Source organism: Phaethon lepturus, unplaced genomic scaffold, assembly GCF_000687285.1.
Source record: "Phaethon lepturus isolate BGI_N335 unplaced genomic scaffold, ASM68728v1 scaffold18237, whole genome shotgun sequence".
Lineage (NCBI taxonomy): Eukaryota > Metazoa > Chordata > Aves > Phaethontiformes > Phaethontidae > Phaethon > Phaethon lepturus.
The window spans coordinates 49,980-67,829 of record NW_010552752.1 but is presented as its reverse complement, the minus strand read 5'-3'; the positions used below and the strand labels follow the sequence as shown (position 1 = coordinate 67,829).

General features: G+C 34.8%; 1 protein-coding gene across 1 annotated transcript in view; it reads right to left on the bottom strand.

Annotated features, from left to right (window-relative positions):
• Positions 1-229: 229 nt before the first annotated feature.
• LOC104624058 (chromosome unknown open reading frame, human C15orf41) overlaps positions 230-17,850 on the bottom strand; it is a gene marked incomplete at its 5' end in the record, with an annotated part of 42,840 nt that continues 25,219 nt past the window's right edge. The window contains 6 exons of the mRNA XM_010291321.1: positions 230-301; positions 4,844-4,959; positions 7,952-8,017; positions 13,123-13,190; positions 15,994-16,043; positions 16,412-16,491. Coding sequence (XP_010289623.1) covers positions 230-301; positions 4,844-4,959; positions 7,952-8,017; positions 13,123-13,190; positions 15,994-16,043; positions 16,412-16,491 — 452 coding nt within the window. The remainder of the gene's footprint in view (positions 302-4,843; positions 4,960-7,951; positions 8,018-13,122; positions 13,191-15,993; positions 16,044-16,411; positions 16,492-17,850) is intronic.

The following is a 17,850-nucleotide window of genomic DNA, read 5'->3' as shown; positions in this document are numbered from 1 at the left end:
TGTTGCAGTAAGGTCAAAACCTTTCAGCATTGTACCAGTGTGTCAAAATATGTCAACAAACCATCATACTGCAAGAAGAAGAATGACCTTTCAGTTTGGGCTGCCAATGAAGCTTTGGATACTGGGTATGCATGAACAGTTTTCCTAGCCACTTGACAAATGCAACTCCCAAGGTTTCCTCCAAGTCAAGTTGTTATACCACTGGCTTTCAATTCACCAGTAAAACTTTTTAAACCATTTGGAACCGGAGAATATTGATTATGTTATAGAACAGATATCCATAAACCCACAGAATAACTCCCTCTCCTCCTACCACCTAGAATCAGACAACAATTATTTCTTAAACAGTCTTCACAGTAACATGTCAAACCATTTTAAACAGCTGAACAGAAAAAAAATGAGTATCGTTCTGATGTTCTGATTCAGTCTTTGCTCACATATGATTCATCCTTACAGTCAACTAACTGCAAATGAATTTGAACAGAACACCCTTCTCAAAGAAATGTAAGAACACATCGGCTGTATTTGTGACTGAAATACACTCATTACATTTTTTCTGTTTGCATTTATCTGAAATAGTTTTTTTTCAATCTACAGAATCTATGATAATTTTACTATGACTGTTAAGTTATAAACCGAAGTCTCAAGATCAGACATAACATATTAATTAACAACACATTTAATAATGAATGTAGGCTTCCAAAAGTGTGGCTACTATTTTAAAATTACTTATGGGAAACTTGCTTCTATTTATTCTTTCAAAAAAGCAGAATCAAAGGACTAACAACATTTAGACTACAAGGAAATGGGGGAAAGAATTTAGTACAGGGATGACTTACCATTCTTATTCAAAGAGAAGATGAAATGCTTCTCTTTCACTATTTGAAATTACCTTTAGTTTAATATCAGTGTCAAATATGACATTTTGCTATGGTCTTCCTCATATATAGTAAAGTTTCTTTAGCTAATAACAGCATCAAGATTTCTCCTGGGACTCTCTAGAAATTACATTCCAGAATGTACATATGCCTTAGCCAGGCTTGCAGAAGACAGAAAATGTAAATTGCTGTATTTGAGTTTATACTTTCTTACAGCAAGTCACTGACAGTGCACACACTAATTACTATTTGAACCGTGTGTTGCTGATCTCTATATGCCTCTCAGAAAACAGCAGTCATGCTTATCAGCTCTGACTAACAGACTTTTACAGCCAGGATGCCAATTTTTATTTTAAGTTAGAAAAAGTCATAAAATTAGACACTATGGGGGGGCGGGGGGGCGGGAAGAGAAGCATTTATCTGAATCCTAAAATGATTCAGAACATGTTCTCAGACCTTGTTTTAAAGTACAATCTGTGTTACTTCCCATTCATGCTCTCCAAATTACCTTTGGTCACACAGACTATTCAAGAGTTTTTATCCTCATGGTTACAAGAAATACACAAATGTAGGCCAGTGAACAATGAAAAGTGTGGTATCTACTACACGTGCACAAAGCAATTACATTTTGCATGTATAGTTGTTGTGTTTACCCAGTGGCAGTGGAAGCTACAGCCTGGGCAGTGGATGCCACCACTTCAGAGGAACAAACATCCTGAGGGAAAGGATTCAGTAAGTACATGAATCATTTTATACTAAGTTTGTTCAGTATATAAAATAGCCTTTTTTCTAAAACATCACCCTGAAAAATCAGTCTGGGAATATGCAAGACCAAACTTGCCTTTTCCTGTTTATTATTGAAAATTCTCAATATCTAAACACTATCTTAAATTACAACTGTGCAAACCCACTGACAAGGTACACTTTGTACATTTTTAATGTGAAGCTTAATTTGAAGATGAGGTTGCAGTGCAGCACTGCACCTGAAAATTGCTTAACAATACCATTGATGTATGAGCCATAAAAAACCTTGCTAAGCTGTCCCTGCAGAACTCGGAGTAATAAAAAGGTGTTCTTTTGCACTGAGGTGAACAGACATGGTTGACTGCATCTAGGGAGCTGTTCTGTTAAATGAGAAAGTGCCATTTCTTTCCTGTCAGTACAGACCAATTTAAGACACTCACAGATTTAGTTAGCAGAGTACAGGATTTAATGAAATACACACATAACAGAAAACAAGCCACAGCTATGTTCAAAGTTTTCAGTCAGATTGTGTGCAGAATTAAATGTACCTCTGTGACATAGGCACGAAAATAACCTAGAAACTTTTTCAGTCTCACTCCTACTTTTCAGAGAAACAAACAAACAAAAAAGCTGATTGGAAAAGGTCTAAAGCCTCTCACCTTCATTCCTTTCAAACTGTCTAGACATGTAATTCTATCCACATCTAACAGGCGATGTTACAGGTTTTCTCTCCAATTTCAATTCGGCTTTAAGTACAACCAACAGGTCAGGTTTACAAAACCCTAAACTATCAGCGGAGTGTCACGATATCTCTGTTGTGAACTCATGCTTCTTCTCCAAATAATTCCTCCTTCAAGAGGAAAGGAGACACACAGGTGTGGTGAATTGACTGGGAAGTTGGTTCTCACTTCAGAGGTCCTTCAGAGGCTGATTATATCATACAAAATTGATTCACAGTTTGTGCAGCTACATGTCTTTTTGTATCAATAGTTTCAGAGAGCAATGAAAGTTAACTGTCTAACCTACATGCAACCTAATCTGTCAACAAGTGTTCATTAACCCAACTGTCATTATATTAGAGTAAGCTGCAGTAACTCAGAACTCATTTCAGAGGATGGTTGTGATACTGTTAGTTTGGCCAAGCAGTACCAAAATTAAAAGTAATAGGATCTTTCTTTAAAAAACCCCCATAGAAATCTGCCTAATTTCCACAGTGAATCTATTACCAAATTCTGGATTTAGGGAGTAACAAATGTCACTAAGGAGATTTCTAGTTTCCTTTATATGAATGTAAAGTCACTATATTTAAGAATTATCAATTTTTGTAGTTGTTTTCAATATGAACATCTATAACAGAAGATTTGGCAACATCTCGGAACTACTTCCAAAACAGTCTTACTGATCCACATATCAATTCAGCCTAGCTTTTGCAACATTAAAGGTACTTGACTAACAGCTTAGTGAGGATGTTTTTCCATTTGCAAAAATATTGATTTTTGCAATATTAATTAGTACATGAAAAAATTAAAAGGAAGTTAGCTGTGTCTTGGTTTCCTGATAAAAGCGTAAGAGAAGTTTCTTTTGGAAATGTCAGATTCAGATGGTACACAATATTCTCAAATGTTTTACACATTTTATAGCTCAAACCAAAACATGGATAGTCATTTTGTTCAGCACAAAAAAAAAAAAGATAGAAACTGCAACTTCAACTTTGCAATAGCATTTTACTGCAAACAACAAATGGATCAGTACCTTCATCCTACTCATCTACTCAACTTTCACCCTATCTCAACTTAGTGAGTATCTTTATGCTCCTGTTATCTATTTATCTTGGACCTCCTTTTCTCTGATACCATCACAGATCCCTTCAAACACATCCTTTCTCCACAGAAAATATTCCAGCCAGTATATCTAATGGCCTTCTCCCAGCCTGAGCTGCTCCATCTTCTCTTTTTTACACTGATGTGCAAGTTCAGCACCATTTGCATCAGCGTCCTTCCTGTCATTCTAACCATTTGCCTAGACATTGTATATACTCAAATTTCTTTCTAGGTCTTGTACTCTGGTTTTACGTTTCACAAATTATTTTCTACAACTTTCCTGTAGTATACTATCTTCATCCAACAAGTGTCAGTCTTCCTGAGATTCCCATTACCTCAATTCAAGTTTTCCAAGTCACTGCTTTCCGGGATTGTCAAATAAGAGCAGGTCCTTACGTCAATCAAGAATGTTGTTGCAGAGCATAACTCCGAACTCTGATGATGTTACTCTCAAGATTTGGTTTCCCTTTCTCTGCTGCCTCCTGTAAAGCCTCCTTTTAAGGTATTTCCCAAGCTAAGGCTATCTATTTTCACCTTGACATTTCTCATATTCAGCTGAAATACTAATGGTCACCAGAGTAGCCTCTGATGTTGGTACATACTGTCTATTTGTTGCATGTTCACAAATGTTTGTGCCATCTTCTCCACTATCCCTCATATTTCATTGATGCTTTCTTGGGAACACTGAGCAAACTTCTAAATTTATCCTTTTAAAATCCTTCATTAGAATTTTCATTTACCACACTTACTCACTACCTTACTTAGGGTTCCACCACATACAAAAATGGAATTGAAGATGAAGCACCTTGTTTAGGATTTCTTTGGGAAGAAAAATCCTCCAGTGAGGAGGCTTCTAGTACCATGGAAAGATATATCAATATATACAATAATGACCTTTGTAAGAATAAAGCAGAACTAATTTAACCAGCTTTAAAAGAAAAAAATCTTTATACCAACACCATCAACAAGTTCAAAGATTCTGTCCGGCATACAATGACAATGAGCAATAAAATTCTTTACACACAAAGCACGCTTGGTTAGACTGTGAAGATCTTATCACAAATTTGGCACCTTGCAGGTATTACAAAAGATTACAGCAAAATCTTCCTTCAAAGTCAGGTATTAAAAAAATTGATATATAACTTCTGCACCAAAGTAACTTATTCTGTCATCTAGCATCACTGTAAAATCACCATATGCATCTGCTGTATGTTAACAATGACAATGTGAATTTTTCACAAATATGTCAGCATTCCAGTTTGACATACTAATTAATGACATTCAAAATGCCAGATTAATAACATGTATTTTGTTCACATGGCTTCATTCAAAAGTCACTAATATTTTTTCCAGTAACTTCTTTTAAAAATGCAGTCCTATTTACCTATAAGGAAAAATAACAGAAACGTACCTGTTCCAGTAGCTCCAAAACTGGTCCTGCAAGTAGGCTTGGTGGCTACTTTCATCACCAAATGAGGCTTTGCTTTCAATCCAGTGAATTACGTGTCCTTCAACAGCTAGGTTGACAGCAAAAAATAAAGTGAACTCTGAAAATCAAACTCAACAGCCTATAAAAATGTATTTGGGAACATTCTATTGATCCCTCAATCTACCACATAATTGACGACTGCAACAGAATTACATATTTGTAAAAATATCTTCCAAATATGCACATAGGACATTTTTTCAAAAAAGTATCAGAAAGCACTTAATGGATAATTCTACCAATTTCAGTTTAATTACACCCTGTTCTAGATATTTGAATTTATTCTAACACAAAGAGAAAGTAAAGAAAAAGAGACTAGACTAAGGTGCAATTGCATCTTTCTTTGCTGGAAAGGAGTCATCACGTAAGGAATTGCAAACTGCTGGTGAATAACAAGAACAATTAGCTAAGCTGCTAAAGACAGAAACTTCTCAGCAATCCAGAGTGGAAATGTGAGAATGGCAAGAAAGTTTATCATACATATCTATCTGCTTCCTTTCTTCTGCAAAATCAGTAATGCTTCACCAGAAAGAAGTTAGGAATAAGAAAGCTTATACGAAAAAATGTGATTTTGAATTTCTGTTTCTTTCAGTGATGTGGGATTTGCTTTGGTTCATGTCTTTCCTCATTTCTTGCAGGAGTAAATTTCTAATATTAATAAAATTATCTTTTTTTGTAAAAGGGAAGTCTTCTCTGAAGTTGACAACCTAATTTTGCAGAAGAAATCACGAGAATCACTGTACAAGATCATTTTTTCTCCAAAGCATAATTTAGCGTATCATCGTTGAGGTCCTTAAAAATGTCTCCTTTATTTTGAGTTTCCTATGATATCCACAGCCATGATGTCTTAGCCTAAGTTTGACCTGGGATGAGGTACTCAAAGGGCATGTAGACCCAGAAGCAGAAAGATTAGAAGAGGCTACAGCAGCGTGATTGACCACAGATGGTAAAATTACTCAGGTAATCTCGGTAAATAACTCATGAAGTCATCACGCTAAGTTCCATATGCCACCACTACCCTGCTGTCAGTAAGTTAACTTGTGTAGGCCTATACTACTACATCGTCCCCCCCGCCCCGCTAAAATCTTTAGACCTCAGGAGATAAAATAGCTGAGGCATAAACCGTGTAGTCAGTTGAGAAGCAATTTCTAAGAAACATGTGCCTTTCCTAGCAATGTATTGAGTCATGAAGATGAGAATGCAAGGACTGACACACATTAGTTCAGATTGGACAACAGGTAGAAAATTATTTCCTGCCAGTTTAACATTACTGAAATAATTTGAAGAAAGTAATGCACTACGACTATTCAGATTTTGAGAGACAAATCCATGCAAACAAATTAATGGGTATTTTTAACCTTCTTTCTAATAGGGTAAGATTACAAACCCAAGAATCCTTCTGTGTGTGTCCCAGTTTCCCTTCTCAAGCATTAAAAAAATGCCTTCTAGTTTCCATTTAATCAAGCTCCCAGACAGCTGGGATATAATCTTATCGGTTTCTAATGTAAATGTGTGTATCTTAATACCATGTATGTGTTGTGTATATTGTAGTCCACACTGCTGGGGAATCTTATCAAGGTATATAAGTATCCGAAGGGCAGGTGTTAAGGAGAGGGAGCCAGGCTCTTTTCAGTGGTGGAGGAGGCAATGGGCACAAACTGAAACACGGGAGGGTCTGTCTGAACATCAGGAAACACTTTTTCACTGTGAGGGTAACTAAGCACTGGCACAGGTTGCTCAGGGAGGTTTTGGGGTCTCCATCCTTAGAGATCATCAAAAGCCATTTGGACATACTCCTGGGCAACTAGCTCCAGGTATGGAAGTGAGGAAGTAGAAATTAATTGAAAAATCTCCAAGTGTGGCTTGACAGAGTGAATTGCAGATCATTGGGATGCCAAATCTCACTGTTTCAAATACGGAGTGGTTCAGTCACAAAGGTTGTTTTTTATTTTGTACATATAACCTCTTATTAATACCACTATCAATTTTCTTTTTTGGAAACATGATTAGGAATACAAACATCACTGAGTCAAGGAAAGTCTTTGAAAACTTTTCAGAAGACTCTCATACATACAGTTGTTTATCTATTGTATAACAGATTATTGTGCTAAAAGCTGGTATCTCAAGCACTTGAGTAGTGAGACATTTTATAGTACACACTCAATTACTTATACCAGTGTACAAATCAGTTACCTCAGTAAGAATTTCTACTGTTGTCAATATGAAGAACAAAAAGTAGTCTTCACTGTGTGACTTTCACACAGTGCTTTCAGCCTTTTTGTTTTTTTCCGACAGACACAACAGAAGGCATCTGCACAGACAGGTGCTGTGTTCTATGGAGGCAAAGCAGAAGTCTTTTGGCATTAAAGCCAATTTACAAAAGGTGATTAATAATCCTTTACATTTGGACAACATGGATGTTTTTTATTCCAGGGCCCAGCCCTTCTTACATGGTCTCAAGACCAGAAAACATAGATGAACTTTGACATGACCTTTATACCTACTTTTATTCCTTCATGCTTCTTGCTATGCAGGCTTTTAAGAAACAGTAGAGAACTGCAGAGTTGTATTTAGATGCAAAGTGATGGCAAAAGAATAACTGCACAATGACAAAGCTTTACGCAATGACCTACAGATGTAACAGTACTAGTCTTAAGGCTGCTTTGAACTGATTTGGGCTAGAAGTTTAAGACAATTATAGGTACTTCAGAGTTCAGTTTATAAAGACAGTGGGAAGAACAGGTTAGAGTAGGGATTTGGGGATTATTATTGCTTGTTTTTCTTTTCTAACTTTTGTAATAATGAGACTAACATATGCAGAGACCAAAGACGAAACACTGGGTAATACTACTTGTGATCAAACCTCTTTGACCCAAACAAGTTCTTAAAATTACTGTGTAACTACTGAAAAAAGAGACTAATTTGTAGTATCCTATAACATACTTCACTTAAGTAGCCATAATATTTTAGCATGAACACTTCAACACAAAACAAAATAATAAAAGTTTTTTTAAAAGACTCACCTACTGGCACTTCTAAAATAAAGTCTGGTGTTTTGTCATAACCCTTTGCACGAAGCTGATCTTCAGCTATACATAGAGAATAAGAATTATTGTTTGTACAACTATTGTATTAAGTAGACAGCAGTATAATTAATTTTATTTTAAATAAGAGTGCAAGAATTACTAATGCAGTCATACATATCTTTCTTATGCATGCAATGCTGTGTCAGATTAAATGAACCTTTGTGGAAAACCTGACGCATGGATATAAAAATGCTTCTTTGTCATCCCTGCATTTTTATGTCTTCATTATAAACATCATTAATTCAAGCTGTCGTACAGTACTTTATAACCCTCAAATATTCAAAATAAAGAGGTATATTCGCTGATTGAAAGAAGAGTCTCCCCACATTAGGAAGCTGTTAAGATTAATCCTACCAACACCACAAATGCAGATGTACTGAAGTTGCCTTCTTGGTTTTATTTCAATGTTAGCATAAAGTTGTTAAAAAATGAATGAGAAAATAATTTCCTTCCAGAAATTTATTAAAGGAGAGAGAAGCCACAATTTCAGTTTCTCTTCATTCTACATTCTATAGAATTTATCCAAATTCAGAACATAGAAAGTGATTTAGAAATTCTGTTAACATTAACTACTCAACTATACAACTAATATCTGCACACAAATATTACAGCTGAGTATTTCAAGACACAATAATGAGCAAGCAAGATAAAACCACAAAGGACAAAAGATGCTTCCTTAAAAAAAAAAAAAAAAAAACAAAAACCAAAGCAAGCCCTAATATTTTCTAAACTATTGTCCTTGATTTCTGATACCATTACATTGGTATTTCTGAAACACCATTTCTCCATTAGAATTTGGAGTGACCTGGTCATTCAATTCCAGGCATGGCTTTCTGTCTTCACCCAAGCTCAACTAATGGCACTACCTAGTAACAAGTAAGGCTGTGTAGCCCCTTAACACCTACTGGGCTGTTGACATTGTCATGCATCCCATTCGCCTTTCTACATCACCTTTGATTAAAATTAATGGTCCATTCTCACTGTTGGGTAGCTTATTTCCAATCCATTTATCAGGTTAGGACAGTAGTTTCATGGCCAGCGTTCAGAACTCAGTTTTAGAATACTTTGTGCATATCCTGAAAGGTCAGCAGTTTGAGTCCAAGTAACATTTTAATGACAAGAAAAACATACACTCTTAGAAATAAAAATATTTTAAAAGTGCCTAAAGCAAAGTTCCCTCTTCTTTATCATTGAAGAATATAACTCTGAAGTATTTTTTTTTAATATAGTCAACTAATACTGAAAGTGGGATAGAAGTAATTTCGGAAAGTTGTACATTCACTCAAATGTAAGCTGCAATAGCTGTAGTATTTGTTTTGAAATTTGAGAGTACTTCTTCACTGTAAGCACACTATATTGTAAATACAAGTCTTTCCAATGCCACACTTCATTGTATCACCCAATCAGGTATTGAACTTTTATAGGATTTGTAAACAGATTTGGTTGTTGGCTATTTTTGCAACGATCATCAGGTACATGGATAAAAGATGTTTGAATTAACAAGGTTCTAATTTAACAGAACCTATGAATAGACAGTTTCATGCCATAACATAAAAATGAATTAATGTTCTAAATAATCTCTTTATCTTGAAAAAAATAAAGAATAATCCAGTTCTATCCAACTCAACTGTAACCCGCTCTTAATTCTTTAAAACAGACGAGGAAACATAACAGGATGAAATTTTCATTATTTGAGAACATACAAATGGCAACAGAAAGTTCAGTCTTTTCTATCACATCTAACAAATGTTAGTATCACAAATTCAGGGAAATGTACCTTAAAAAACCCCACTAAAAATCAGGACAGATGTAAAAAACATTTCCTGATGGGTCCACTTGGCAGGTCTCATTCAGAAAGAGAACAAGAGAGATGGAGTTTGCCTCAGCATTACTTTTAATGTTCTCTAGCAGACTCTTTTTTCAAGGATGGCCAATTACTTTAAAAATCATTTGACACTAACGCATGGCTTCAAAAAGAACATGTTTTGTGTTTTAATCTGTTTCTGAATGTTTTCACTTGGTTTCTCCTAACATTTTCTATTACGATAAACATTGGAAAATATGTTAAAAAGCATGTTTATTATTGATGTGAGTTGTCTACCATGTGCAGGAGCATAATTATATATTACTCTTCAAGTATTTTGAAGCTTTATAACTTCCGAGGGGAAAAAAAAAAGAAAAAGAATTACAGAAACTCCCCACAATCACCATAAACTTATTTTTTTAAACCTAAACCCCACCAAAATTCAAAGAAGTTCTAGCTTTTCAACCCAGGTATCTTTTACATAGGTCCAGAAGCTAGAGAGATGCATTCTGCACCTTAAAAGATCTTTTAGCTCTTGCATGGATGAAGAGAACAATTTAACAACTGCTTGAAAGCCAGCCCACAGCAACTTCGACAGCTACTTTTATGCATCCTTAGATTTGAAATTACATTGAAACAGCCCTAATAAGTAGTTATTCTACTGAATCCCCATTAATTTAGATTTCCAACAAAACTGGAGCTTCATCTTTACCACAACTTCACACTCATAACCATTTAACACATCACTGTTCTTATACTAGCATCTGGATATAACAAAGAAACCAAACATTCTTCTGTTGGTGCATGAATGAGCAGCAACCGCCAATTTAAGATTACAGCAGAAAACACCGATCAGATTTCATGATTTATATACAGGGTACTACTGAGGGACATCATGGTGGGAACCAAAGGAGGATAAGATTCCAGACAAAGGTCAGAAACATACCTTCCCATTATAGCTAAAAGCTTTCCTAATATATTCATGGCAAAGACATGAAAAAAAAGGAAGATCCTTTATAGAACCTCGAAGTTCCTGGCATTTCAGTATGGAAAGTGAAGCTGTTAGCCTGTTTTGAGAGAATGCTTCCATTGATCCCTTTCATCTCAGGCAAAGTGATAAAGCCTTGAGAGCTGTATTTTTGCTGAAGAGAGGATGTGGTATATGATGTGCTTCTCATGAACAGTGGATTACTAAAATGCAAACCCCATTAGTTTGTATAGGTTTCCAGTCAACTTCTATGTGGATCTAAAGGTGTTACTTCTCATCTGTAGGCTTTGAGAATTAATTGATCTAGAAACAAATAAATTACGTCCTGGACCTGAAAAATGATTTCATTCTGCAAGACTATACTGGGGCAATTTATATTCACTGTGTCCTTTGACTGTGCTTTCTTCTCCTCTAATAGACTCTCTGGTGCCCAGGTGAACACAGCTGACAAAAAAAACTTACTGTTCTTTAAGAATAGTACACTAACATGGAAATTGCAAAAATTCTGTTTCTTTAACACATGTTAAAAAGTAATGGAATTGCAAGTACAGCAATCTAAGTCATAAGCCATCTTCAATACTGGAACACAGTCTTACTCGTAGCCTAAGAAAGCCTTAATTTATAGGAAATACTGTAATCTCTTCTGTTTTCCTGAGGTTTTCTTCAAGTAGTTGTGGAATGAATTTTTCAGAAAGGAAGGATTTTTATTGCGAGGGTTTCAGTAGGTTTCATCTTGCAGATACTTAAGAAAAGCTTTATTTTTTTAGAAGCATCACACTTAGAACCTGAGACACACATGCAATGCACAGAAATAATAATTATGACCCCTTAACATATCTTAAATCATGACTAAACAATACTTCAGTATACATAAAATGTAAACAATAAATTAAGCTATCTCATTTATATCTTTATATTCTAATGAGTTAACCCATTCTAGATATTTTGATTTGACAGCACAAACTTATTAGAGCTTATTTCTAAAGACAAAATTGATGCTCACCCAAGGTCATGAAACATTAAAATTTAAATCTGATTTGTGTATTACACAAGCTTGCACAAGCCAAATAAAATGATAATTTTTGAGTTGAGGATCCATTAGTGAGTCATCCAGTCCGTTCCCTTGTATCGTGACAGGATTGATTTCATTACCAGCTTTGATGGATGAGTGTCAAGTCTAGCCTTGAATTTTTCATTGAAGGTGATCCTATAACCTTCCCTGGCAGCTTGTTTTATACTTATTGTTCCTAGAACTGTTTATTATTTTAATTTAACATAATCTCTGCAATTACCGCTTAAGCCTATTACCTGTATCTCTGCTCTTATAGCCAAGTATAAAAAACTACCTCCTCACATTTTCACAGTGTCATTTGCAAGTTTGTACGCAATAGTTAATTCCTGTCTTTTTTTTTTATTTTTCTCTAAAATAAAAGACCACACTAACTCTGTTCCTTCATCATATGGACAAATCTTTTAAAAATGTTAATACTCTTTCTAATTTCTTAAATTTGCTGAAGGGTTCCAAAATCTTCACCTGAATCTAGCTTTAGGAGAGATCATAGTTTCTGGTAAAACCAGCAAAATTGCCTGATCACACAAATCTAGTACAACACTCAACCATTAGCAAACGACAGCATTTCACTTTGTTATTGTCTCATCGTATGAGGAATCTAAGATTTAAGAAGTAATTGTTAAGTTTATTATCACAATAAGAGAAATTATGCTTTAAACACTAATCATTATTTTAATAGCACTTATATACAAGAAACGTAGTGGAGGCTAAAAGAAAAAAATGACAATAACTTCCTCACTAATTAATCCTTAAAATAACTTTAAATATAGGGATTGTGAAAAGAGTGCTTGCATTGGTTGGGAGCCAGGGGGCAAAAATTCAGCAGAAACTGCACAGAAAGCTAAATGAGTAAAACCTCTAGCAGTTCTCTAATACATAAAGCATTTTGAAGCTAATATTTCTTATGCTTCCTCCTAAGTCTCATAAGGCCTAGATTATGGCTAATATCTCATGACACCAAAAGTAATACTGCAGCAGATATTAAAGCATTTTTTTCAGCTACTTATTCTATAAAATATTAATTGCAAGCCTGTGCATGTGCTGTATATATAGGGTATTAGGTAACTGAGTTCCTGCTCCGTTCTAAATCAATAAAAGATAACATGTACAGCATCAATCATTTTTTACTCTTCCTTTACTACCTAATACAAAGAGTGTTGAGGCTTATTTTTTTCTTAAATAAACAGTCACTGAAATCTTTGAAATTAAGGATTCACTGGCTAGCCTCTACTACAGATTCTTACCTATGAAAGAGAGATTTTTTTCCAAAAGCATTTCTCGCAGCAAGACTTCATGCTCATGCCCAATAGCGCTGATGGCTTTAGGTTAAGAAATGGAAGATTACTTTGGAACAGAACCAGCTTCAGAAAAACATCATAGGTAAAGTAATTAATGACAAAATTTATTTGCCTTCATCTTCATTTTTTGAAATTCCTTACAGGGATTTTCAGAAGCATTTAGCACTGTGTGAAAATCAGACTATTGTATTATCATACATTTTACAAATTAAGACCCATTAGATCGTATTTATTCAGTATAAATAAGGATGATATTTCCATTTTTGCTTTATTTCCATCCCAAACTTAAAAGAAAGTGTGAGCTTAAAACATGTCATTAAATACCTTTTAAGTTGCTCTTTACTGACTAGTGTATCAATTCTCCAATTCATCACAGAATTAAATAAACCGTTTTTCCTTTATATTCTGAAATTGATAGGCACTACACCCATCTGAAATGCCTTACTGTAACAAAACCACCTCAATTCATTTTTCAGAAGCATGAACTAATGTCAGGGAAGGATGAAATAATATTTTAGAGTGAAGTCCTTTTCACTGACGGCCTGTTGATTCAATGTGCAATATGTAAAAAAGTCACCACATCAAATATTTTTGATGTATGTTTCTGGAGGCCAAATTTCTATTCTGGAAGTTTTTAAGAAGAATCTTACGGAACATCATCATAAAGGATCTTAGATTAAAAACAGTGAAGTCCCTAATTCTAATTAGAATAACTTCTGAAAACTTAAACTACAGATCACCTTACCAGTAGAGTTAATTACTTAATTTATATCAACACTTTATGCTGAACAGCAAAAAAACTAATTGTGTAGAATCTTTACATATATATACACACACACAAACAGTTTTTATAAATGGAAACTATATATTATGTTAAAACTCTACTAGCAGTTACAGAGCAAAAGGGACAGATGAAGAACAGCAGAAATGTAAGAAAAACACTGCAAACAGAATTTATAATGCACCACAAGCAGAAACACTTAGACTTAGTCTATAATAATACCTGTTATTGATGTATGGCAATGACCATGGGGCAAAACTTGTAAATAACCTCACAAGCCATTTTGTACTCATGCAATCTAGCAGCCTAGTTTCCCGTAAGCATCAGAACTATTACTGAAAAATAGCCTCTTGGCATTTACAAAGAGGTTGACTTCATACTTTAGTCCATGCATATACAATTAGATAGTTATATTTAAAATCAATATGCAATCCTTCAGAAGACATTATGCTTTTAAAACCTTAACTTTAAATTGATTTTTAACTATTTTATGCACCTCAAAATTAACATCTAATTCAGCAACATACTTGCAGATAATGCACTCGCACAGCTTAGTATTAAACTTTTCTGTACCAAAATGGAATTGAAAAAATCCTCATCATTCTCATTGATGCCACTGCATATTCAATAACTTCACTTGAAGCAGAATCTTAAGAGAATAGAAAAGACATTTTTAGACTGCAGGCAGCTTATTCCTAAAAACTGTTCATAATTCTACATATGTGTTGTTATTACTTTTAAACATGGTACTTTCAAAAGACTATAGTCACGTTGTTCATCAACAAAATACTAATCTTAAAATTCTGGACATGAAAATTAGTGATCAACAACCTTTTAAAAAATGTAATTTAACTTTCAGAGAGCTGTGTTTAATGTTGAAGATAGTCTCAACGAATACTTAAAAATTATGATTAAAACCACAAAATACAAATACAATTAGAACTCTATCCTGCCATTAAAGTTAATGGGAGCAGGGCTGAGTCTGCAGTGGACACCAAGCAAGTATTTCTAGTGGAAAGAACATATTTTTAAAGGGCTGACCACCACACGTATCACAACTATAAGCAGTGTTGTTTTGCATGAATAACTAAACATCACTGTAGCTTTCCTATCCTGCAAGTGTACAGTGAAATCAAGATCTTCCCCCAGATTGCATGCAGAGATTTATGCAAGGATTCTCTAGGACTTGGGAGGGAATTGTCTTGCTAGCCTGCTCAGTGATAGCAGGCCATGATTTTTAAATTGTTGCTTTGATAGCACATTTAAATAGAAGAGCTACTTATTAAGGATTTATTAAAACAGATTTGGGGTCACAGTGATCATTCCTAACAAATTATAATCTTAGTCTGGAATACTCAGTACTGCGTGGAGTTCCCCCAGTATTCTCACTGGATACTGAGGATCTCTAATTAACCATTTCAACACTACAAAAAAAAAAAACCCCATGCAAAAAACCCCCTTAAAATTCAAGCTACACAAGCTAGCCTCATTTCCTTTAAGAATAAGAGAAAAGTAAAACAACTGCACTGGAATGTCAGTTATGAGTGTAAAAATACTAATTGGTCAATCACACCTGAACTGCACTTGAAAACATTCCAATTAAAACTCATATTCATAACAAAGCAATGCCATAATGATGAACACTACCTATGCAGCTTATTAATTTTATCACAGAATAGTTGAAATTGGAAGGTATCTCCAGAGATCATCTAGTCCAACTCCACAGCTCAAAGCATGGTCAACTAGTCTTAATAGAAAATCAGACATGCATTTCAACTAATCAAAACCAAAGAGGTTCAATCAGGCATATGAATGTGTAGCCACCAAACTGACAACTTCTCGTGGTCCATCTGATTTTTGTTAAACAATATAAGAGAAAGCTCTGCAGTGACCCTCTAGCTGATTGAATGTAAAACAGAGGAGTATGAAACGTGTTTTGTGAAGCAGAACTTTATGTCAGCTTAAAGCTAGACACATCTCTTCCACACAGTCTAAGCTCGTCAATTGTGCACCTAAAATTTTATAGGAAAGGATACTGTTTGATGCAGTCCACCAGTGGTCCATAACAACAGTCATTCACAGTACACTGCAGACAAATAAGAGAAGTAGTATAGTGATGGGCAACTACAAAACCATTACAGTAAAACAGTATCTTAAAAACAGTAATTACTTTTCTTCAAAAAGGCTATCAGATGCTGTTCAGATTTAATCACAGAAAACAAAACCTGCATGCTTTTATTCACTATAAAAGCAAGCTATTAAAAAGTGAAATGCTCCCCTCCAAATATTGCATTGCCATTTATGGTGCACCCTGACCTCACTGATAGTTTACGATGACAGTAATTAAATGAGGTTTAAACTCTTTTACTCTGCTAGGCAGATAACAGCATTGCCACAGGAAAAAAAAAAAAAAAGAAAAAAACCCCAAACCCAAAAGACAACTGTGATTAATACCTGATAGACTTGATTTGCCAGAACTCCATCTGGAATCTGAGAAGGGTCCCGTAGCATACTATTTATAAGAGTTTTGGAGGCTAGAGAAATGAAGAATAAAAACATATGAAAAACCTTGACAGGGGGACACACTTTTATAAGGAAAACATTGATGATGTTGATAATTTTGAAAACTATCCAATCAGCAACTACAAACCTATAAATTTATAGTTACTTACCCATTCTAATATGATTAACTCTAGAAGTCTTGAAACACCAAAGCATTTTATTAGCACAGGGGGGACGCGGTCCCTTGTTTACTGTACAGTAAAACTGAATAAGTTTGTGTTTCAGAAGCATCATGCAGCTCCTAAGAAAACTGCTTAGTGTAAAGAAAATGTAACTCAAAATAATCTCTTTATCCTATGAGAAATTAAGGAAGAAGATATGTAAAAATTCAAAGTACCTTTAAAAACAATGTTTAGTCTCAACAATCTTAAGCACTTTATAGACTTGGTGATGCCAGTTTAGTAGTTTTCAAATTTATTTATTTACTTATTTAGTACTGACACATTTGACTGTATTTAAAAGTTGGGAAAAGGCTTTCTGTGCTATTTTCAAATACATAAATCTAAGACACAAAAGAAATCAGAAGTGAATTTAGGACTATTTATCTTGTCTTTTATTCACTGATATTGATACTACAATGAAAAAAGTAACATAAATCAGGAGATGCCTTTAGTTTATTTTCAAATACAGTCCTTGCAAGCACTGACATACTGTTTTGTCTCCAGATGCTTAATCTGGGTAGTTGCATGTACCAGTTAATTACTAATAGCAGTGGAAAGACTTTATTCTAGAAAAATGCCTTCTAAAAACATCGAACATTTCTTTTCACAATTCCTCAGAGAAAAAACAACACTGCTGTCCAAGCACAAGCTGCCTCCTTCCTGGGAACAACTGCTGATAGAGTTTAGCTCATGGTATATTTATACCATTGAATCCTTAAGTGAAGATAGACCAGGCTTGAGACTAGCAAAGTTCCCTATTTTGCCGAAGATTTCCTGTGTGACTTCAGGCAAATTCCTTTAACTTGTGTGTACTTCAGTTGAGTAAACGAAGTGAAAACCTACTCATTTCCTGTTCTTCATCTGTTTTGCCCCAACTCAGGGCAAAGCTTTGTCACTCTCTTCAGTGATCGAATCAAAAGCATCAGATGACACTGTGAAAAGGATTCCTGGTACCTGTGACATGAAGGGATCTGCCATATAAGCAGCAACGCTACTACTATTAATGAAAGTGTGTAAATGGTCTGCTGAAATGAAAAGAAACTGCCATTTTTATCTTCTCCCCAAATGTTGTCTTCTAAAAGCATCACATTCAGTTGAAAGTAGTATTCTCAAGAAAATATTTTGTTTAGAAAACTATACCCTAATGCAAAGGAGTATAAAACCCAAAGT